At 44.5% G+C, this 18,254-nt stretch overlaps 1 protein-coding gene across 1 annotated transcript in view; it reads left to right on the top strand.

Annotated features, from left to right (window-relative positions):
- The window catches only part of LOC115088274 (sodium/potassium-transporting ATPase subunit beta-1-interacting protein 2-like), a 780,772-nt gene extending 770,305 nt beyond the window's left edge, over positions 1-10,467 (top strand). Inside the window, exons 3-4 of the mRNA XM_029596392.1 lie at positions 5,953-6,033; positions 10,358-10,467. Of these exons, the coding sequence (XP_029452252.1) occupies positions 5,953-6,033; positions 10,358-10,390 (114 nt within the window). The 3' untranslated portion in view covers positions 10,391-10,467. The remainder of the gene's footprint in view (positions 1-5,952; positions 6,034-10,357) is intronic.
- Positions 10,468-18,254: the final 7,787 nt, after the last annotated feature.

Raw genomic sequence — 18,254 nt, 5'->3', positions numbered from 1 at the left:
TTAAACAATCTGCTGGTGAGTAAACGTTAGTTAACATTGTTTGTAATGGGCTTGGTCTGACAGGGGTCGAAGCTTCCTGCCTCACCTTGCCCTTCCGCTTAGTGTGTGGCATTTAGAAGAAATATAAGAAGTAATAGTTATCACAAAACAAGTATAAACCTTACTCACAGTTCTGTAATATCCAAAAAAGATAATGGAGAGAAGAACCAGTTTGGGAATCCTACTCCACAATGAAAGAGAGGTTGGGCCTTCCAGCCTTCGCCAGCCTAAGCCGGACCAAGCCGAGCACCCCTTACGGAGCGCGCGGCTTAGGCAGCGCACCGATGGCGGCGGTGGGCGGCGGTGGGCGGCGGTGTGCTGTCAGCCCCTCGCTTTTATGGGCAGATGCTCTCCTCCGACGTCATTCGGCCCACCTCCTCACACAGCCGAGGGTTGGTCCATGCCTCTGAGGTGTTGCACGGGTGTCCAACAAGTTATTCTGGGGGGGGTTCTTACTCCGAATGGTGGTAGAGCTTGGTGCCCCAAACACTCTCTCTCTCCATGGGCTCCCAAGGATATACCGTCTGCCCCTCGTTTTTATGGGCAGATGCTCTCCTCCGACGTCATTCGGCCCACCTCCTCAAACAGCCGAGGGTTGGTCCATGCCTCCGAGGTGTTGCACAGGTGTCTAACAAGTTATTCTGGGGGGGGGGGTGTTCTAACTCCGAATGACGGTAGAGCTTGGTGCCCAAACACACTCTCTCTCCACGGGCTCCCTAGGATATACCATCTGCCCCTCGCTTTTATGGGCAGACTCTCTCCTCCGACGTCATTTGGCCTACCTCCTCACACATCCAAGGGTTGGTCCAAGCCTCCGAGGTGTTACACGGGCGTCCAACAAGTTATTCCGGGGGGGGGGGGGTGGGCGGGTTCTTACTCCGAATGGCGGTAGAGCTTGGTGCCCCAAACACTCTCTCTCTCCATTACGAATGCATATTTCATAAATGAAAGAAAGCAAGGTATAGTAACAGATAAAATAATACAAGAAGCATCATTAAATGTTACTGAGCTAATTGATGATACACGCTAGTTATAGAAACCCTGGACAATATAACATGTAACCAAATTTGAGCAATAAATGACCTGTTATATGGATGTCAATTTGAAGTCTGAGTGTACCTTCATACGATGCTGTAAGTGATTCAGCTATCGTGCCTGTAAGCCTATATGAAGGCTTTAAAAATCATTAGGTACCTCAGTGATGAAAACTCTTTAAATGTCCACTGTCTACTTCCAAGTTATTTCATTGATGATAGCAAAAATAATGCCATTATTGTTACTTATCTTTAGTTCTGTGGTCGGTCTTGCACAGCCGACATCCAGATGTTTCGGAGACTGGCTCCTTCTTCAAGGGCTGGTTGTTCTCAAGAAAGACTCGTGGAACATTGTTACTATGGCAGTGTTGATTCATCAAATGTGGACTTATTCCGCTGCGGTGGCGGTCCGTGAAGCTCCGTGAATAGCGGACGGCTGCTCCTGCGGCTCCTTTATTGGCGCCAATAAAGGAGCCGCAGGAGCAGCCGTCCGCTATTCACGGAGCTTCACGGACCGCCACCGCAGCGGAATAAGTCCACATTTGATGAATCAACACTGCCATAGTAACAATGTTCCACGAGTCTTTCTTGAGAACAACCAGCCCTTGAAGAAGGAGCCAGTCTCCGAAACATCTGGATGTCGGCTGTGCAAGACCGACCACAGAACTAAAGATAAGTAACAATAATGGCATTATTTTTGCTATCATCAATGCAATAACTTAGAAGAGGACAGTGGACATTTAAAGAGTTTTCATCACTGAGGTACCTAATGATTTTTAAAGCCTTCATATAGGCTTACAGATACGATAGCTGAATCACTTACAGCATCGACTGAGCTAAATGAAACATCTTTTAGCTCCCAGGTAGAGAGGAGAGGCACACTTAATGGTTAAATTTTCCCTGCCCTCGGACAGAGATACAGTTTTAAAAGCATTTATGTTAAATTGTGCCTCCCTATACCTGGGGCAAAAAATTTGGAGATATCCAGATGTGGCAAAGAAACACAAGAAAGATGAAAAAAGTTTATAACTTTAGCTAATTTAGCAAGAACATTTGGTATTCAAATATTGATACGATTTCCTTGTAAATGCGTAATGCGTATTGAGGGAATGAGGTATGTGTATTATGATCCAGATCAGTTAGAAAAGTTCTTGGAAGAACGAAAGAACCGAAGGGAGGTGAGTGGTACCTAGTCCACATATAATTGGAAAGGAAAAAATATCTGCAGTTTTTCTGTAATTTATGGAAAATGTTTTCTTTGAATAGAACTTGCTTAGAAAGCTCCCACCTTAGGGGGTCATTTATCAGGTTAGCCTGTCTGTGAAGAGCTATAATGCTGATTTTAACTACACCTCTTTGTATTGTGTGATAGCTGCCATTTCTCCCATAAGTCCTATTTCAGGTGAATTGATGGGTCCAGAGCTCTGAGAGAGAGAGAGAGAGAGAGAGAGAGAGAGAGAGAGAGAGAGAGAGAGAGAGAGAGAGAGAGAGAGAGAGAGTAGCCATAATATCATGGCCTATAGGTAGATATTTGTATCCCTATGGTAGGCCCACCTAGTAACTCGAGGTGGGGATTAGGTAAGAGTGTAGGGGGTTAGGGGCCACTTTATTCTACGTGACACCTACGAACAGAACAGTGGTCTCGTGAAGATTTGATGACCTTTGGAGTGAGGAAACTCACTCCAAGATGAGATTTGGGCAAGGTTCTCTCAACCTAGCTTGATGGACTCTCTCAACCTAGCTTGATGGACTCTCTACCTGGGTAACATCAAGCTAGGTTGAGAGAACCTTGCCCAAATCTCATCTTGGAGTGAGTTTCCTCACTCCAAAGGTCATCAAATCTTCACGAGACCACTGTTCTGTTCGTAGGTGTCACGTAGAATGTCAAAGTGGCCTCTAACCCCCTACACTCTTACCTAATCCCCACCTCGAGTTACTAGGTGGGCCTACCATAGGGATACAAATACCTACCTATAGGCCATGATACTATGGCTAGTCTCTCTCTCTCTCTCTCTCTCTCTCTCTCTCTCTCTCTCTCTCTCAGTTGAATGCAGGAAATACAAGAGGTCAGCACTTATCACAGAATCTGAAAAGGGTATTGCAATTTGCACTAACTTAGCTCTTCACACAGGTAATTAGCAATAAATGCTATATTAGCATAAAACACACCCCTTTTGCTATCGCATGCGGTACTTACCGCATTTTGATAAATCCAGGCCTTAGTCAAACATGATAAAAGTTCTGCAGGAATCAAAATGCAATGTTGAATCTTTATGGATAAGGGAATAAAATAATAATGGGGTGTATTATCATCCACCTGGCCAGAATGAACTTACTGACAATGAAATGCTAAAAGAAATTAGGGAAGCTAACAAAATCAGGAGCACAGCAAATATGGGTGATTTCAATTACCCCAGTATTGATTGGGTGAATGTTACATCAGGACATTCTAGAGAAGTAAAGTTCCTACATGAAGTAAATGACTGCTTCATGGAGCAGTTGGAACAAGAACCAACAAGATGGAAAACTATTTTAGACCTAGTCCTTAGTGGAACACAGGATTTAGAGTGAGAGGTAGCAGTGTTGGAGCCACTTGGCAATAGTGATCACAACATTATTAAATTTGATTTAATAACTGGAGGGAGTGCTCTAAAGAAATCTACTGTGACAACTAACTTTCAAAAAAGTGACTGATAAAATGAGGAAAATGTTTAGGAAATAATGAAAGGTGCATCTGCAAAGGTTCTGGGGTACATTTTAAAACATAGCGCACGCATGTACTTTTGTTCGCGCACCAGTACGTGTAGCCGCGCGTATCTTATAAAATCCGGGGTCGGCGTGCGCATGGGGGTGCACATTTGTGCAACTTGCGAGTGCCGAGCCCTGCGCACGCTGCCCATTCCCTCCGAGGCCGCTCCGAAATCGGAACGGCCTTGGAGGGAACTTTCCTTCCACCTCCCTCCACCTTCCCCTCCCTTCCCCTCCCTTCCCCTACTTAACCCACCCCCCCGGCCCTATCTAACCCCCCCTACCTTTGTCGCTTCGAGCAGGCATAACTTTGCGCGCAGCAGGCCAGCTGCCATGTTCCGGTCCGGAGGCTGGTCCGGAGGCTGCGGCCATGCCCCCGGAACACCCCCGTGCCGAAACCACGCCCACGGCACCGCCCCGGGGTGACGTGCTGACCGTGTCACACCCCCCCGACATGCCCCCCAATGACACGCCGACCGTGTCACGCCCCCGACACGCCCACTCCAAGAAAGCCCCGGGACTTACGCGTGTCCCGGGGCTTTGCGCGCGCCGGAAGCCTATGCAATATAGGCTCGGCGTGCGCAGGGGCGTTTTAAAAGGGTTACGCATGTACCTTATGCGCGTAACCCTTTTAAAATCCGGCCCTAAGAGTTTAGCTCAGGCATGGATGTTGTTTAAAAATACCACCTTGGAAGCCCAGACCAGATGTATTCCACACATTAGAAAAAGAGGAAGGATGGTTAAACGACTACCAGCATGGGGAAAAGGTGAGATGAGAGAGACTAATATCTAAAAGAACATCTTTCAAGAAATGGAAAAGGGAATCAAATGAAGAAAACAGGAAACAGCCTAAGCACAGGCAAGTTAGATGCATCGCATTGATAAGGAAGGCAAAGAGAGAATTTGAAAAGAAGCTTGTTATGGAAGCGAAAACTCATAATAAACACGTTTTCCAGGTACATTCAAGGTGAAAAGCTTATTAGGGAGTCAGTTGGACCATTAGATGATCAAGAGGTAAAAGGGGCAATTAGGCATGATAAAGCCATAGCAGAGAGACAGGGACGGTAACTTTCAGACTTCCGCGCTGATTTTACAACATGTGTGTGTCAATGCACGCTTGTTACAAAATCCACTACCCACGCGCACATCCACGCACGCTTTTATATCGGTGCACACATGTGTGCACAAATGCCCTCTCACGCTCTTAAGTGAGGGGGATTTCAGTAGATGTGCGTGGAGACGCGATAGGGCCCTTTCCCCTGTTCCTTCCCGGTCCGCTGCTGGAACTTCCTAAACTCCCTACCTAACCCGCCTCCCTTTTACCCAACTACCTCCAACCCCTAAAATCCCGCTAACTACCCTACATTTTTTTTTTTTTGTTTTACAACTTACCTGCTTTCCGGAGCAGCAGCAGGTTGAAAAGTCCACGGGGACAAGAATATCTGCATTCCTCCGCAAGCCAAAATTTTCGAAGGGAGTCTCCTGATAGGTTTTGCTGCCTTCAAACACCAAAGGCAATCACCGTTGTTCTGTAGATTACTGCTCAGTGAAGCAATGCAATGGAAGCCTTTACAATGAATTATTATAGGTGCCAGCTCAGTGGCAATGCTGCGCACTGATTTCCTGGAGACCTGTGCTAAATTCCTGGGCCAGCGCTTCTTTCCTCATCTCAGCCAGGGTAGGAAATGCTGCAGTCTGTGGTGAAACCTAGCTGCCATATTTCGGGGGGCGGGGGCGGGGGTGGGGGGTGCAGGATTTCAGATTCCTGGCAGGAGCCCTGGTGCATAAAATGGGGGAAAAAGTTCATGGATAGCTGCAAATGAAATCCCATGGAACCAGATTCCAGTCAGATTGAGATGGGAGTACATAAAGGGGCAGGAGGATACTACTGGGCCCCAAAAATAAAAGAATTATTGAAATAGAGACTTTGGTTAGCCTTCCAATAGGGACATTAAATAGATTTTCCAAACCAATATATTTTCATAGCAACACATGAAGTACTTCTTGATCCGTAACCCATTCCTTCCTTTGAATTTATGTGCTTTGCAGTTTATGAGCTAACGGTTTAATCTGTACTAAAGATAGCTGATTGTCAAGTTAATCATGCATTATTTCTCTTCCCACCCTACAGTATGCTGTCTGGCTTGTCTTCTGGATTACATGGAATGTGTTTGTTATCTGCTTCTACTTAGAGGCTGGGGACCTTTCTAAGGTAATTTACCATCTGATCTGTCTCATTTATGAATTCTCTGCTTGTGCTACTTACTTTTTGAACTGAGTCTTCTACTAGCTTACAGGACTTTCTTGATATCAACTGTAATTTACTTCTCTAGGCATGAAAGCTGGGCTGAACATGGCTGAAAAATGCAGCCGTATATCCTTTATCCACAGTACTAGCTCTGCAGGTTCATTTAGTAGGGATGGTTGTAGGGAGAGTTGTATTTGGGTAGGAGAAATTGGTGAAAATATAGTATGGGCAATTTGCTCTTAAGTTAGATAATAATCTAAATATGATTAAGAGGGAATTGCTAATTAATGATTTTTCATACCTTACTACGGATGCCTCAAGGGGAAAACACATATTATTCACCTTGCTCCTAGGTTTGAGCAGATCCATTCCAACTGCTGCAGTACAGCAATGGCAAAATTAAGGCATTGGCTTCTAAACATCTGGCCTGGGGCACATAATGCAAAGCAAACTTTAAAGCTGCAGCTTGCTTTCTAACCTGAACACACTGTGGCTTCAGCCTTCAAGGAAGCCACTTTGTATAGCATTGTACTTGGCTTTGGCTCTCTTGCTACACAGATCCCACTGCTGACAGACTGCTGATTTGCTAATCATGCAGGCTTTTTTTTTTAGCATAGTCTTGTATGTATTTATTTACATGATTTATACCCACCTGTCCACTATTCTAAGTGGTTTACAATATACATACATGCATTGCTTTCATTTGGATTTTTAGCAAATAATATATATGACCCTCACTCCTTTAATGATACACAAGTTATCTTGCTTGTTAAAATCAAGACAAGTTAAAGTTTAAACGTGCATTATATTGAATTAGCTCTAAATGATTGGCTTTAAATATCCCCTTTAGGTATCTACAAAATAAACTGCAGTATATCTTCATTTAGGAGACGTTTGAGGTTATAAATCATGGGAAAGAAGATTACAAAGTGTATTTGTAGAAGCTGCATGTATTAGGTGAAATTGTAACCTAATTATACCATGTTCAAGTGTGCTGAAATTATGTTATAGCATTCAATGTTATAAACAATTTTGGAGGAAAATTTTGAAAGCTGACTATTACAGTACTTCTATGCACATTGCACCAGCTGAGGGTATATCTTTCTCTGCATGGTACATCTTGGAGCAGGTGTGAAAATATGATAATGGATATTACAATTCTGATATATTTACCATGTTGAGTTTATAACATTTCAAAAGAAAACAAATTAGAAACACAAAGAAATGGAAAAATATATTGCAAACATTGAACTGTGGTGAGGTGTCAGGTTCTAAAAAGGCAAGATAATTGGGGGATATGCCTGCCAGTGGATACAGACCATTTGGCCTGAAACCTATGTGAGTTGCATTTTTCTGTTTTGTTCATGTTATAAGCACTCTTTGTATCACTTTACAAGCTGTTTGACTATCCAGCTTTAAACTTCACTTTTTTTCTAGATTTTATTTTTCTAAAATATGTATGTATATTTATGACTAGTTTTTTATATACCCCTCTTTCAGGATACATTTTTGATCTAATATATTGCCCCTGCCTTATTTTTTTTTTCTTTTATTGTTTTACTTTCTCAGATATTTGTGGATTTATTCTAGTCTGTGCCTTCCCTATTTGTCTGGTTATAATTTTCCAAATTGAGAAAGAAAAAACAAAGTATTATTGAAGAGTCATTTTGGAGTGTAATTTACAACATACTGTAGACAGAATTTAGTATCCCAGCCTGCTCAATGTATTACTGAGTCCTTGCTCAATACTCACAATCTTTATTTTATATTGACAAAAGATAAGAAAAAACAAACTACTTTGCTCTTTCCAGATAAAAGGAACATTTTTATTGTAATAATATTTTTTTTCTTTAATGACTCTGAAAAGACTGTGCAAACCACAAGATAACGTAAGCATTTTCTTTCAACAGACAAAATATGCCTTTTGAGGCCTTTTTATTTATTTATTCCACTCTACGGATTTGCACATGCTATGTTCATACTATTATACTCTTTAGCCACTGCTGCTGCACATCCCTTCCAGAAATGCAATGCTAGGAGTAAGCAAGTCATCATCAGTGTTGAGGGTTAATATATATTTATTGATTTATATTTGGTGTGTTAGATATGTCAATGTTTGACATGGAGGCCCTTAAATGCGGTCTTTTGAAAGCGATTCAACCCAGGTCAACTCAAGGAAAACAGTTTCCATTGACTGAACTGAAGAAATATTTTTGAATATGTTCCAAGAAGGATTTAAATGTGCACAGTAGTCTGTGTGTATATATGCATCAGAGTTCTTTATTAAGGCATTTATTTATATTCATACATGAATATAACATTACAACTTAAAGTAGATATCATTAGAAACAAAAATGTTCCCTTGAATTCATTTATTTAATTGAGATGTGCTGTGAGACATTTATCTCATCCACCTAACCAGGCAATCTACATATTTACTTTCTTTGCATGTTTCTAAGATATTTTTCAATTTAGCATTTCAATTTGAATCTCATTGACTGATTCATGCATTGGGGCTATCGGAATATTTTAAGTGCATGCCAGTATTTGTTATGCACAGAAATAAAGGGTAACAAAAACAGCAAAATAATATAAGGTGATACCTTTTTATTAGGATAACAATATATTTCATAATAACTTTCAAGAGCAAATGCTCTCAGTCAGAAACAACTGCTCAGCCAAACACAAGGGAGTCAATATTCAGACATAATTGGCTAAGTTGCAGGGTCATTCATCAAAGTGCATTATGGCGTTATCGCAGGCATTAGGCCTGCCCGTGATAATGCGATAACATATGTGATGTTTATCACAGTGCTTGGCATGAAGGAGTTTGGGTGGGATCAATGAAAATGAGGGGCATGATTGCACCATGCAATAGTGTAATGCACTCTATCGCACACTTTTAATGCTGGAAATAACTTCACCGCTTTTCTTGGCATTAAGCTGTGCGATATGCCAAAAGCAGGATTTACGATAAATATCGCAAATTCTGTTTTGGGCATTTTCAGGCAGGGAGAATGGAGTGGAGTAGAGGGAGAGCCTCTGGGGTGGCACACCTAGTAATCAACTCTTTATACCACTATAGGAGGGCCAGCTAATAACTTGAGGTGAGGTTTTGGTGGTGGTCTAGGGTTTGGGGGCATGTTTTACATGCACAGTGAAACGTATGGACAGCACAGAACACCTCAGTGAAGATTTGACATGATTTGGAGTAAGGAAAGTCACACAAAGATGAGATTTCTACAATGTTCTCTTGCCCTAGCTTGATGGACTCTCTCCCAGGGTACTATCAAGCTAGGGCAAGAGAACATTGTAGAAATCTCATCTTTGTGTGATTTTCCTTACTCCAAATCATGTCAGATCTTCACTGATGTGTATTGTGCTGTTTATACGTCTCACTGTACATGTAAAACTTGCCCTAAAATCCTAGATCATCACCCAAACCTCACCTTGAGTTACTAGATGACACTCCTATAGTGCTATAAATAGTTGACTACTATGACCAAAGCTTGCCATTTTGATGGATAACTTTGTTATCCATCTAAATGGCTATTGAATATATACCTCAATATTTATTTTTATTTCTGTTGACCAGAGCAGAATTAGCATGCTTAATTATCCAAAAGTTGCAAATTAATGTTAATATAGAAAAAGAGTAATGTTAAACTTTTATGTATAACTTTAGCTATGTAGGATGAAGTCCACCGATATATTTCAGGTCCTAGAATAGATGCCCTTTTCCATAAGATGCTATCAAGAATCTTGTACAATTTATTAATGTCCTCCCATTCCACATGGGAAAGTCAATTTAAATTCATGGGTTCTCTAATTCGTAGGCTAAATCATATCATCATTAGTAATGTAATATGTCCAAATATGTATTCACATTCAAGAAATCTTCATAAATCAGTTATCTTAATATTTGTCATTGCTTACAAATTAGCATGATTCCATAGCTCAATAAATTCTTTTCCATCATATTTTATCTCTCACGAGGTAATTTACGCTTTAGATATAGATGACAAGTTGATTACATCCTTTCTAATACCTACAGTTTCCACTTTCTTTTCACCTTGTAGCTTAATGTTGCCTAGATTGGATTATTGTATTACATTGTATAGCGGTCCCAGCATGCACTTTGCGTCCTTTACAGCTGGTACAGAACACTGCAGCAAGCAGCCTATCCGGCACTCCAGAAGGCGATCTTAGAGCTCTGGTGTTATTCTTGCTGCATTGCCTGCCCATTAAATGGAGGAGTCCAATCTAAATTATTTTCCTTGATACACAGAATCATCTTTGGAGATTCGGACTGCTGGATTAATACCCTTCTGAGAATCTATAAGCCATTGCACCCTCTAAGACCTGAAGGGCAATATCCTGCTGGAAGTCCCATCAATAACATCTACATATTTAGACTTTAGAAGAGAGAGAGCCATTTCTGTGACAGGACCTCTTTTCTGCAATGCTTTACCGGTCCATAGTTGTGCAATTAAATGCCACACCTCCTTTTAAAAAGAGACTGAAAATTCATCAGTTTAAGCAGGCGTGCAAACAAGTGTTGCCCAATTGGACTAACAGCACTTGTTATGTACTGTCCAACTTTGCAGGTTGATAAGGATCTGAAGCAGAGCTTTTGTGTATGTTTCCATGATACCTTTCAATTTAATGAATGTAATATTTTTTAATCTGCCTTGAACTTTCGTGTGACAAGTGGGGACTATAACGTTAATAAATTCAAATTTAAATGTACTCTGAGGTGTAAAAAAAATGCATCTTGAACTAAGGAGGACTCACCTTGATCTTTACTTGTCAATGTGCTATCCATTCTTTATTTCCATCTATTCTGTTTGGGTGCCTGTGGATGCCCCTGCTTCTCTCTTTTACAGGTGGAATGTAATGGTTTCCTCATTGTCAGTACTTTTTTTTCATACCCACTCTTCTATTCTTAGTTGCATAGTAGTCAGTGCTAGATTGGTTAATGTTTCTGTTTAAATTTATGTTAACAGATACCCAGTAAAGCCTGTTACCATTAAGGCCTGGGAAAACTGTTAGTCCAGAGATAATAGTGCAATGGGGGTGGTTCCCATTCAAATGCAGCCCCTTTCTTTGAGGGGCCTGGAACGGCTGTACCCCTTGAGAGTTTTTTTAAGTAACACCCTCCAGAAAGTCTGAAGGCAAGCCCTTGTAGTTTGCTAGCACATAGGAGAGAGAGGAGGAATTCCTATCTAGATTTTTCAGGCCCAATCAGAGAAACCAGGCTCAACCTGCCTGGAGAGTCTGATGAGGGTCAGGAGTAGGGATGTGAATCGTGTCCTCGATCGTCTTAACGATCGATTTCGGCTGGGAGGGGGAGGGAATCGTATTGTTGCCGTTTGGGGGGGTAAAATATCGTGAAAAATCGTGAAAAATCGTGAAAAATCTAAAAATCTAAAAATCGCAAACCGGCACATTAAAACCCCCTAAAACCCACCCCCGACCCTTTAAATTAAATCCCCCACCCTCCCGAACCCCCCCCCAAATGACTTAAATAACCTGCGGGTCCAGCGGCGGTCCGGAACGGCAGCGGTCCGGAATGGGCTCCTGCTCCTGAATCTTGTTGTCTTCAGCCGGCGCCATTTTCCAAAATGGCGCCGAAAAATGGCGGCGGCCATAGACGAACACGATTGGACGGCAGGAGGTCCTTCCGGACCCCCGCTGGACTTTTGGCAAGTCTTGTGGGGGTCAGGAGGCCCCCCACAAGCTGGCCAAAAGTTCCTGGAGGTCCAGCGGGGGTCAGGGAGCGATTTCCCGCCGCGAATCGTTTTCGTACGGAAAATGGCGCCGGCAGGAGATCGACTGCAGGAGGTCGTTCAGCGAGGGTTCCGGCGCCTCGCTGAACAACCTCCTGCAGTCGATCTCCTGCCGGCGCCATTTTCCGTACGAAAACGATTCGTGGCGGGAAATCGCTCCCTGACCCCCGCTGGACCTCCAGGAACTTTTAGCCAGCTTGTGGGGGGCCTCCTGACCCCCACGAGACTTGCCAAAAGTCCAGCGGGGGTCCGGAAGGACCTCCTGCCGTCCAATCGTGTTCGTCTATGGCCGCCGCCATTTTTCGGCGCCATTTTGGAAAATGGCGCCGGCTGAAGACAACAAGATTCAGGAGCAGGAGCCCGTTCCGGACCGCTGCCGTTCCGGACCGCCGCTGGACCCGCAGGTTATTTAAGTCATTTGGGGGGGGGTTCGGGAGGGTGGGGGATTTAATTTAAAGGGTCGGGGGTGGGTTTTAGGGGGTTTTAGTGTGCCGGCTCACGATTCTAACGATTTATAACGATAAATCGTTAGAATCTCTATTGTATTGTGTTCCATAACGGTTTAAGAAGATATTAAAATTATCGGACGATAATTTTAATCGTCCTAAAACGATTCACATCCCTAGTCAGGAGTGTCTTTTCTTTTCCAGTCCACTCACTGGCTGGTCAGGATTCTCTCTCTGGGTTGTTTTTCAGGTTTTTACAGGTTTTTTTTGGTGGGATCCTTGTAAGAGCCTGTGCACCACCTGGGCTGAGGCCTTGGAGAACCCTGTGTCTGGGGCTGCCCAGATAGAGATGACTTGCCCTTCATACCCTCGATGAGGGGAGAGATGGTCGAGATCTGTTGCGAGGAGGGACTCCAGTGTTAATTTCTTTTGAAAGGGAAAGGACTTGAGTTCGAGATCCAGGAGGAAGTTTTGGCTGCCCCTTCCTTCCTGCATTTGGAGCATGGCCTGTTTCCAAGGGATCCCTTCCATCTGGAGTCCAGCAAGAGTTTGAGAAACCAGAGAAATATAAGAGGGACAACTAACCATAAGTAAGAACAAAGTAAGATCCCTGATGACACCAACCTGGCATCTTCGCCCTATGGGGAGAGAGAGAGAGGATTTTACTCTCTCTGCAAAGGACATTGTTAACATTTTAACCAGATTTGGAAGGGATTTTCTGCCCTTAACCAGATTTGGAAGGGATTTTCTGCCCAAAGGAGGCCCTGCCCACAGGGGAGCTCCATTTATCCATGTCCTGGGGAGAGGAAGTTCCTTGGCCCTGGTTCAGAGATCACTGCACAGATAGAGGGGAAAGACTGTAAGGAAAAAGAGACTTTGTGGTGCAGAGGATTTTAATATTGCTGCTATTCTACAGATTTCTTACCCATCGTTAAAGACTTTTTATTTGGACACTAACCAGGGCTGGCAGGCCTGGGCCTAGGGTGCTGACCATTAGGGGGTACCACTGCCATTGCTCGTGAGCCAATGAGGCAGGGTGAGGCGGCCGCTTCAGGTGGCAGAATTTTGAATGGGCAAAAAGTCTTGGAGGGTTGGGAGGGTGGAGGGGTTATTTTATTTAAATTTGGGCGGGCGGCGCAGGGGGTGGGGGAGCGGTGGCATGTGGTCCACCCCCCCCCCTGGAGTCAGGGCTGTGACCAGGTGTGGGGTGTCGGAGCAACCGGGAGGGGGGGAGGGGGGTGGCGCAAGGCAGAAGGTGCCTAGGGCGCCTAATCCACTTGCACCAGTCCTGACACTAACACAGTGGAGCCAGCATGACTACTGGGCTTAATCTGCACATACAAACATGTATCAGAGACAATTCTCCCCAGGGGCAACTTGTAAGAAGTGTATTCCAGTCATCCCAGCACTCAGGACCCTGAAAGAATGCTTTCTCCCCATAGAAAAAGAACCACACCCTGGGGAAAGAGACTGAAGGAACAGTTAGCCAGGGCTCCAGCCCCAAAGAGACAATAAATAAGCTTATGGCACCGTTGGAGTGCAGCCTGCCTCCCGGGATGGGGATACACTTAATCCTAGAATTAAATAAAAACCTCCATTATTATACATTTAATCTAGCTTTTCTTCCTCCTGAAATAGCTAATCCATAAGTGAAATGAACTCTCTAGGAAGGATTAGTTATTTCAGGATTAATACAGAGGTCACTGTTTGGTCTGTTTCTACTCAAGTGTTAACAATGTTTTTTGGTAAGTGCCAAAAAACTTACATCATCCACCTAAAGGCATGATTTATTTAGGTCCTGCTCCTTACCAAGGCATTATTTCAATGGGAAGAGAACACCCAGATGCACATATTCTCAGAGGAACTCTTCCTTCCCCAGTCATAGCTTCATACCCCCCTTAAGGATTTGATAGGGAGAGCTCCTGACAAAATCATGCTTAGGTGGGTTGCGGGTGATTGCCTCTGATAAAATCCTGAACTCATGCCTCTGTGTTGCCCAGCATGCTATCCACCCACACAATGCTACTACTAGCATTTTAAAACTCTGAAGTCTGGCTGTGCTGATCTTGTGGGCTGTAAGATCAACATAACTGGTCCGTGAATAAGGGCAGGCAATCTCATTTACCCATGCACACAATCCATTCATGTTTTCAGGATATCCCACATGAATATGCATGAGATAGATTTGCATGCATGCTTCAACTATATATGAATCTATGCATGCATATTCAATAGGGGTATCCAAAAAACATGAGCAGATTGGTGGGCATGGAGACTGGACGTTGCCTACTCCTGCCCATGAATTTTGAAAATACTCGCAATGCGAATACCATGCAGGCAGGCAGCATGTTAATTGGAATATGTTTCTGTAGGGGTTGTCAACTCTTACTCTGCTATCAATTTAAGGATACTGTATGAGAGGTAGGTGAAAAAATGTGTTAGTACATCCCTGCATCAGGCCTGGATTTGCCAATAGGCACACTAAACCTGTGCCTAGGGCAGCAATAATCTGGGAGCAGCAGGCCAGTTGAAGATTTGCTGCCTCCCAGCTGTGCTGAATCTCATTCAGCAGAGAACAGCTTTCTGCTTCCTGATCCAGCCCCTCAATTCTCAGTGCAGGGAACAAGGAAGGAGGGGTGAGGCTGGGGAAGACAGAGCAAAGAAAACCTGCTCTGTTCTCTATTCCAGTCCCTTGCAGGGAACAGGAGAGTAGGAATCAGGCTGGAGCAGACAGTAGGGAGCAATGAAAAGCCACTCTGCTTCTTAATCTAGTCCCTCCCCTCCTGCCATTCATGGACGGGGAAGGAGGATATGAGTCTAGAGCAGAACAAAGATGGCTGTGCCTTAGACCTTACACTCTCCGTTGTCCCTTATCTGGGAGTGGGGTTGTGGAGGGTGACAGTGCAAATAATGCGAAGGGTGGTGATATCCTAAATTCTTCATTGCAGATTATCCCCTTCTCTTTATGGCAGTGGTTTTCAACCCTCTCCTCGGGACACACTGCCTCCAAGGTTGAGGAGATCGCATCTCAAAAAGGATAGAGGCAGGATGAAGATGGTCCAGAGAAGGGTGACCAAAATGGTGTGGGGTCTGTATCAGAAGACTTATGAGGAGAGGCTGAAGGTTCTGAATAGGAACACCCTGGAAGAGAGGAGGTACAGGGGAGATATGATACAGACCTTCAGAGACTTGAAAGGTTGAGTCACGAGATTCAAACCTTTCCCATTGAAAAGGAAACAGTAGAACTAAGGGTCACAAAAAGAAACTCCAGCAAGGATGACTCAGAACCAACATTAGGAAATATTTCTTCACAGAGAGGGTGGTGGTTGACTGGCATATACATTCCGAAGAGTCGGTGAGGATGAAAACAGTAAACAAATTCAAAAAGGTGTGAGATAAACACTGTGGATCCCTAAAGGCTAGAGGATGGAAATTAAGAAAAGGGTGCATGGGGTAACTGCATGGAGTGGCAGTTGCTACTTTTAACAGAAGGCATTTGTTATGATTCCTGCCTGCGGAGTTTCCCCCGTGAGCAGGCCTCTCACCTTTCTTGTGGCCCAGCCTGCTGCTCTCCATGCAGCCGGGAGGCCATCGATATCGCCAGCGTCTTGCCGCTTCTGCATGGCCTGAAGCCGCACTGCTGACCACCCATGCGGCCAGGAGGCCGCCATTACCGCCGCACCTGCGGTCCGGAGACCGCTGCTGGAGCTTGCCTCTTGTCCCTCGCAGCAGGGAGCCACGAGTCTTCCTGCTGCCGTCTACAGCGGCGGTGAGCTGCTAGTGCCTGTCCGAGGCCTGTCCTGTGGCCTGGGGCCACCCCTGAATGATCCTTCGCGGCTCAGATGATGCCGACAGTCTTCCTGCTTCAGCCTGCCTCTTTAGGTGCGTGGCCGCACCTCTCTTTGAGATTTAAGGGGCCCATGGCTGGATATGCCCTGGGCCAGACCTGGTGATGTCATCCTGGGCGTCTTCCTGCTAGCCCTATAAAAGGGCTTCTTCAGCACTCTTGCCTGGCCTTACATTGGAGTTTCCTGCCTCTGGAAGTCTCGTCTTCCAGCGCTCCGTCAGGTCTTCATTCCTTGATCTTCGTTGGAACTCCATGTCCTGAGTCTTTGTTGCTTCCTGAGTCTTTGTTGCTTCCTGAGTCTTCGTTGCTTCCTGTGGCTTCCTGATGTTCCATGTCTTTATGTTCCGAGGTTCCTAGTCTAGGCTTCCTGATGTTCCAGACTTCCTGATGTTCCGAGGTTCTCTTCCTCCTTCACTTGTTCTGAGTCCTCTTGACCCTCCAGCTCCTTTGGTTCTCCAGATGACACCTTGTTGGGGTAAATCCGTCTCGTCGCTTCCTGTCCTCATCATTGGAGTCTCGTCTCAGCTGGATTCCCTTCCTGCGCTTGTCCCACTCTCCGCATGGTCCATGACCAGCCTCTCCAGGTTGTGTAGGGCACGCAGTGGGACAGGGTGGTCCATGACCAGCCCATTGGGTCCACCCATGTCGGTGGGCAGTGTAGGGCACCCTGAGAGACAGTGCCAATGTCTGAACCTTCCAAGCTCCTCATCTCGTCCAGAGTCTTCCAAGTTCCTCGTCTCGTCCAGAGTCTTCCAAGCTCCTTGTCTCATCTAGAGTCTTCTATGTAACAAGGTCTTCATCTGCCCTCGTCCTCAGTGGCCTGCTGCTTCTTGCCGATACATAGCAGCAGGTCCGAAAGGGCTGAGAACGGTCGGAGGACTGTTCAGTATCCAACATCGCATTGTTGGCCTTCCAGAAGCATGCAGGTCCAGTAGAGGGTTAGATTTTTAGTCTTCACCCATGCTTGGACATGCCTCGCCTACCTCGGTGCTGCTCTGGAGTCTTCTGGGGTCGTGCTGTGGTCCAAGGGCACATATTCCCCTCAAGATGGGACCGCTCTCCTAGTGATCCCAGAAAAGAATGCAAGGCCTCTTATGACCTCTTTAACTGAACAGAATGCAAGGCCTCCCTAACAGAACAGCATGGGGATTACTAGCCTTATACAATTAGCTTTCATGCTTTTGATGCAACTGCAACATCACTCTCTGTTTCAGTGAGTGGAAAAAGGGGAAATCAGATTCAGATAACAGACTACACTGGGTCCTAACTTTTACATTCTGGTGTACTGATACACAGACCTTAGTGAAAAAGCACAAGACTGCTTCTTTAGTCAAGTCCAAAAGCAAAGCACTTTCAAGCAGCATTATCTGAATTATCAAGAAGGCTGCTCATCCTGTAAAAGTGTTGTTAGCAGTAATTTTATTATGGGTTTGTCAGTTACTTAGCTTGGAATGTAAATATTTCCACAATTAGCATAAGGCTTGGGTGTAACCTGCACAAAACGGCAGTTGCTACCCTTAACAGAAACATGGGGGTAACCTGCATGAAGTGGCAGTTACTAAAAAGAAACTTGCTGGGTAGACTGGATGGACCATTTGGTCTTTTTGTGCCGTCATTGCTATGCTACTATATGTATGCAAACCTTTTTCATGAATATTCATTGTGGATATCCTGAAAATTCAACTTGCTGGATGTGTCATAAGGATTGAGTTGAGAACCATTGCTTTATGGAACCTTGGGTACTCCTGGAACTCAGCTGAATCTTATAACTGAAAAAGCCAGTGACTTTACTCCTTTCTGTTTGATTTGTGTTAGTTGAATACCTGACTTGAAAGAAATCATTGAACTCATTCAGCGGAGTCCCTGCTGGAGTTGCTTTTTTTTGGTCTTCTTTTACCACACACAAACAGAGAAACACAATGCTTTCACCTGTAGCCACATTTGGAGCTGCACTATGTTGCTATTTCCATTAGAGGCAGCACAGAGCTACAATAATTCCATAGATAAGGTTCCATGACGGGTCACTGCTTGTTACCTATTCTGAAAATGTTCAATCGTGAAAAACAATCATACATCCAGACAATTTGCTGAAACCCATGTCTT

This window comes from Rhinatrema bivittatum, chromosome 3 (assembly GCF_901001135.1).
Source record: "Rhinatrema bivittatum chromosome 3, aRhiBiv1.1, whole genome shotgun sequence".
NCBI classification, from domain to species: Eukaryota; Metazoa; Chordata; class Amphibia; order Gymnophiona; family Rhinatrematidae; genus Rhinatrema; species Rhinatrema bivittatum.
The sequence above is the reverse complement of the archived record's forward strand: the minus strand, read 5'-3'. Positions and strand labels throughout refer to the sequence as shown.